Raw genomic sequence first — 6,000 nt, 5'->3', positions numbered from 1 at the left:
CCATGAAATTAAAAGACGCTTACTCCTTGGAAGGAAAGTTATGACCAACCTAGATAGCATATTCAAAAGCAGAGACATTACTTTACCAACAAAGGTCTGTCTAGTCAAGGCTATGGTTTTTCCTGTGGTCATGTATGGATGTGAGAGTTGGACTGTGAAGAAGGCTGAGCGCTGAAGAATTGATGCTTTTGAACTGTGGTGTTGGAGAAGACTCTTGAGAGTCCCTTGGACTGCAAGAGATCCAACCAGACCATTCTGAAGGAGATCAGCCCTGGGATTTCTTTGGAAGGAATGATGCTGAAGCTGAAACTCCAGTACTTTGACCACCTCCTGCGAAGAGTTGACTCATTGGAAAAGACTCTGATGCTGGGAGGGATTGGGGGCAGGAGGAGAAGGGGACGACAGAGGATGAGATGGCTGGATGGCATCACTGACTCGATGGACAAGAGTTGAGTGAACTCCGGGAGTTGGTGATGGACAGGGAGGCCTGGTGTGCTGTGATTCATGGGGTCGCAAAGAGTCAGACATGACTGAGCGACTGATCTGATCTGATCTGATCTGATACTGTATTGATGTTTTTCTTTCTGGCTTACTTCACTGTGTATAATAATAGGCTCCAGTTTCATCCACCTCATTAGAACTGATTCAAATGTTTTCTTTTTAATGGCTGAGTAATACTCCATTGTGTATATGTACCACAGCTTTCTTATCCATTCATCTGCTGATGGACATCTAGGTTGCTTCCATGTCCTGGCTATTATAAACAGTGCTGCGATGAACATTGGGGTACACGTGTCTCTTTCCCTTCTGGTTTCCTCAGTGTGTATGCCCAGCAGTGGGATTGCTGGATCATAAGGCAGTTCTATTTCCAGTTTTTTAAGGAATCTCCACACTGTTCTCCATAGTGGCTGTTTCCAGTTTTTTAAGAAATCTCCACACTGTTCTCCATAGTGGCTGTACTAGTTTGCATTCCTACCAATAGTGTAAGAGGATTCCCTTTTCTCCACACCCTCTCCAGCATTTATTGTTTGTAGATTTTTGGATAGCAGCCATTCTTATCGGCATAAGATGGAACCTCAAACCTCAAATAGCCAAAGCAATCTTGAGAAAGAAGAATGGAACTGGAGGAATCAACCTGCCTGACTTCAGGCTATACTGCAAAGCTACAGTCATCAAGACAGTATGGTACTGGCACAAAGACAGAAATATAGATCAATGGAACAAAATAGAAAGCCCAGAGATAAATCTATGCATTTATGGACACCTTATCTTTGACAAAGGAGGCGAGAATATACAATGGAGAAAAGACAATCTCTTTAACAAGTGGTGCTGGGAAAACTGGTCAAATACTTGTAAAAGAATGAAACTAGAACACTTTCTAACACCATACACAAAAATAAACTCAAAATGGATTAAAGATCTAAACGTAAGACCAGAAACTATAAACTCGTAGAGGAAAACTTAGGCAAAACACTCTCCAACATAAATCACAGCAGGATCCTCTATGACTCACCTCCCAAAGTAATGGAAATAAAAGCAAAAATAAACAAATGTGACCTAATTAAACTTAAAAGCTTTTGCACAATGAAGGAAACTATACGCAAAGTGAAAAGACAGCCTTCAGAATGGGAGAAAATAATAGCAAACGAAGCAATGGACAAAGAATTAATCTCAAAAATATACAAGCAACTCCTGCAGCTCAATTCCAGAAAAATAAATGACCCAATCAAAAAATGGGCCAAAGAACCAAACAGACATTTCTCCAAAGAAGAAAAACAGATGGCTAACAAACACATGAAAAGATGCTCAACATCACTCATTATCAGAGAAATACTCTCTTCCATTCTTAATGTTGAGATCCTCAGAGGAGTGGTAGCAAGATGGCGATAATTGTTGGAGTCACATCCAGACCCAGCAACATGCTTAGGAGGAATAAGAACTGTTACTGTCTCTGTCCTTTTCTGAGATCAAGGAAATCTTTCCAGAAACCCCTCAACTGACTATCTTGTACTATAGGTCATAATTGTGTTACAGGCCATCGTGGGTTACTCACAAGTCTGAAACCAATCACTGCCGAGCGGGGGTGGGATTACCATTACAATCCTACAGACAAATCAAGATCTACTCCTGGAACTAGTATTAGGATCATCTTCCCTTTAGTCATGTGAGTGCATGCATGTGTGCTTAGTCGCTCAGTCATGTCCAACTCTTCGCAACCCCATGGACTCTAGCCCACTGGGCTCCTCTGTCCATGGGATTTTCCAGGCAGGAATACTGTAATGGCTTGCCCTTTACTTTTCATCCTCCAGGGGATCTTCTCCACCCAGGGATTGAATCCATGTCTCCTGAGTCTCCTGAATTGACAGGCAGATTCTTTACTGTTAAGCCGCCTGGGAAACACCCCACATAAGAGTAGATACCTGAATAAGATATGAGTTTGTGGGGAAGAAAGAAGAAAATAGTGATGCTGGGTTGGCAACAAATAATTTCCATTCTCTTCAAGTAGATTCATGTCTCATGTGGGAGATAAGGTTGTGAAGTTGACACATAAAGATAAGAATCATGTATATTCAAAATTATCTTGAAAATACCTCAAAACTACATGATATTTTGAAGAGTGACTTAATGTTCAGTAAATTCAGTATAGCCATTTTGGTAACATTCAATAGATTTCAGTTTATTTGAGTGAGGCCAGATGAAATTGTGAGTTTACATTTGTAGACCAGAGTGATATTTTCTACTATGAAAGGTGCACAGGAAAGAAAGAAATAAAAGTCATACGGCCTAACAGAGTAAATTGCTATGCAAATGGAGTAAGATGGTAAGTGAAAGTACCCACCACTACAATGCAGTAGCCAGTTTATAAAATCAGAGTTATGCAAACTTGAAAGAGTACAACATAAGAATATTAATAAATTCTCACAAGATGGGCAGCTTTTGAAATCGTGTATATATACACACACACATTCTCAGTTATGTTCAACTCTTTGCAATGCCATGGACTGTAGCCCTCCAGGCTCCTCTGTCCATGGAATTTTCCAGGCAAGAATACTGGAGAGGGTGGCCATTTCCTCCTCCAGGGGATCTTCCTGACCCAGGAATCAAACCCAAGTTCTGGCATCTCCTGCATTGGCAGGCAGATTCTTTACCACTAGTGCCATCTGGGAAGCCCTTTGAAACCATAGAAATACCAAAAAAAAAAAAAAAAACACTTTTTAAAATATGTAAACAATCACACAGTTTTAAAGCTTGAGGGTCAGGTATTTGGGAACCATGTTATTGCTACATGGTGCACCATGGTGATACCACTTCAGACAGCAAAGAAATACCTTCCTTCCTTTGTCAGTTTTATGAAAAATTAATTTTGGATTATGTAAATGTTAAAGTATAGGAGGCCCCCTGTTAGCAGGAGACAAGGGTTTGATCCTTGGTCAAGGAGGATCCCACACGCAAGTAAGTCCATGGCCACAACTACTGAGCCTGTGCTTTAGAGCCTGTAAGACACAGCTCCTGAAGCTCACATGCCTAGAGCCTGTGCTTTGCAACAGGAGAGGCCACCAAAATGAGAAGCCCACACACTACAACTAGACAGCAGGCCCCGCTCATCGCAACTAGAGGAAAACCCCTGTAGCAGTGATGACCCGGCATAGCCAAAAATAAATAAATAAATTTAAACAATTTTTTCTCACTCTCTGGGGCCAGGGTGCTAAGTTTATCTATTTGAATTCACATAATATGAATGTCCATATAATGTAACTCCACTCAGTTTTATTTATGCTGGTATTTAAGTAGACCAGTAAGAATTGTCTCTTTAGTTACTAACACTACCCAACTCCATCCTTTATTTGGGGGTGTTTGATTGAACCAAAAATTCATACTATAAATACACATACTTAACAAAAGAAGGGGAACATTTGTATTCTGTCAGGTAGGGAAGCAACAAAATAGACGAAGGGTGGCAGAGTTGAGTTCACAAAATACAATCTGCTGTCAAGCTTGAAGAGAGCCAGAGGGTAAAGGGTTGGCAGCCCAAACCTGACAAAGGTCAAGGAATAATCGTTTGTCAAGTGTCAGGAATAGACAGTACACGAACCAGAAACGAAAGTCTCCTTGGGAAAAGAGGAGCTAAATTCCAAGTATTAGACCCATCCCGATGATTACGAGTATGACTCAATATACTTAGGATTGTGCTTTCCAAAATATGTTCAATGGAACATCAGGTCCTTGATATGCTCTTTAGGAGGGGACTCTGTCATCAAGTGTGCAAAATGCTACTGACTTGACCCCTATTTTAGAGAATCTCAGTACCTCTTATCCTATTAAAAGACATTCCTGTAGAAAAGACACCTTCTCACCTTACAAAGCATAAATGGTGGCATCAAGTCAGACTTTCCCAAGTGTGTGCTGGGGAACAATTTCTGTGGGATATTTGCAGGTTTGGTGCCTAAATAAAATATTCCATGGTTAGGTATCTTGAAGTCATCTGACTTGATGTCACCGTTTTTACTTCATGCCTGGGCAGGAACCGTAGGCCAGATGAGAGGATGTGTAAGTCACTGAAGTCATCAGTGGGAAGACACTGAGTCTTTTAGAGGTAGAAGAAGACTTGTTGCAGATAAACTCAAAACTTAGTGGGTTTGTAACTGGAGACAATTTAAGTTGAAATACAGTCTGAAATAAGGTAATATTAATTATCATTAATGGCTTCCCTGGTGGCTCAGTGGTAAAAAAACCTGCCTACCAATGCAGGCAACTCAGGTTCAATCCATTGGGAAGATCCTCTGCAGACAGAAATGGCAACCGACTGCAGTATTCTTTCCTGAAGAAACCCATGGTCAGAGGAGCCTGGCAGGCTACAGTCCATGAGGTCACAAAAGAGTTGGACATGACTTAACAACTTAACAACAAACAATTATCATTAACATGGATAATTTTTTAAATTATCAGTAAGATTATCATTGTGGGCAGAATTTGAAGACTCAGATTCAAATTCTGGCTCTGAAACATGATAATGATGTTATCTTGTATGACCTTTGTTTTGTAGCATTAATTTTTGTAACAAACACACAAAAAGTTGAGTAGTCTAAGCATAACAGAAGTTTGATTCTTATTCCCATAAGACCCAAACAGATGTTTATGATTAATGGGTAGCTTTCATCAGAGAGGTTATTCAGAGACCCAGACTCCTTCCATCTTTTGACTCTGCCAACTTCATCAGGTGGCTTACAGAGTTACTGTGCTCATAGAAATCAAATCAGTGGTTAAGAAAAAGAACAGAGGAGAGCATGCAGGGTGCTTTTAGCACACATCAGGAGGGCTTACATTCTGTTGGTTAGAACAGTTACATGGCCACACCTGTTTGGAAGGGAAGCTGGAATTGTAGTCTACCCACGTATGTAGGAAGAGTAAAAAAGCAGGTTGATGAACATCTAGCAAGTTTCTGCTACAGCACTTAAGATAAATCTTTCTGTGAAAGAGCTTCATTGGACCTACATAGATGATAAATGGATTTCAGCACAAGTTCCATTCATTCAACAGACAGTCGTTACCTGGGGCAGAAACTAAGAGCAATTCCATGGTTGGCTCTGCACTCAGCAGAAAATGACTTTACCAACAACTGGCAATGTGTGTCATGCAGAGGGCATATGGAGCCGTGGGGTAAGTGACATACATTTACATCCTGTGTAGAAAACACACTCCCTGTGTGTTTCTCCTTTACTTTCACTCTACTATCACACTCACAACACTTCTGACACCAGATGTGTGGGTTTTCCACACCTCAAGCAATTCTGCGACTCCTACTTGATGCCCTACAAGTCAATTCAGTTCTGACACTGTCCTTAAGGAGTTAGCAGCAGAGCCCACAGGCAAAGGATTCAATCCCACAAGGCCACCTCCACTTCAGGTGTCACTTCAGATCGCACGTTTCAAGCTGCTGACCTGTGTTCCCATGACCCCTCCTTGCATTTGATAAGTTGCTAGTATGGGTCACAGAACTTG

The 6,000-nt window shown here is 41.0% G+C and overlaps 1 protein-coding gene across 5 annotated transcripts in view; it reads left to right on the top strand.

Moving 5' to 3' along the window:
• RNLS (renalase, FAD-dependent amine oxidase) overlaps nt 1–6,000 on the top strand; it is a 278,945-nt gene that overhangs the window by 216,545 nt on the left and 56,400 nt on the right. For 3 of the 5 annotated variants that reach the window (XM_010838482.1, XM_010838486.1, XM_010838484.1), the window contains one exon: nt 5,539–5,658. The exons of the other annotated variants lie outside the window; for them this stretch is intronic. In XM_010838482.1, the coding sequence (XP_010836784.1) occupies nt 5,539–5,658 (120 nt within the window). The remainder of the gene's footprint in view (nt 1–5,538; nt 5,659–6,000) is intronic. 5 annotated transcript variants of the gene reach the window in all.

The sequence above is a fragment of the Bison bison genome, unplaced genomic scaffold, assembly GCF_000754665.1.
Source record: "Bison bison bison isolate TAMUID 2011002044 unplaced genomic scaffold, Bison_UMD1.0 scf7180017864097, whole genome shotgun sequence".
NCBI classification, from domain to species: domain Eukaryota; kingdom Metazoa; phylum Chordata; class Mammalia; order Artiodactyla; family Bovidae; genus Bison; species Bison bison.
Note: the sequence above shows the minus strand (reverse complement) of the source record. Positions and strands in the feature narration are given on the sequence as shown.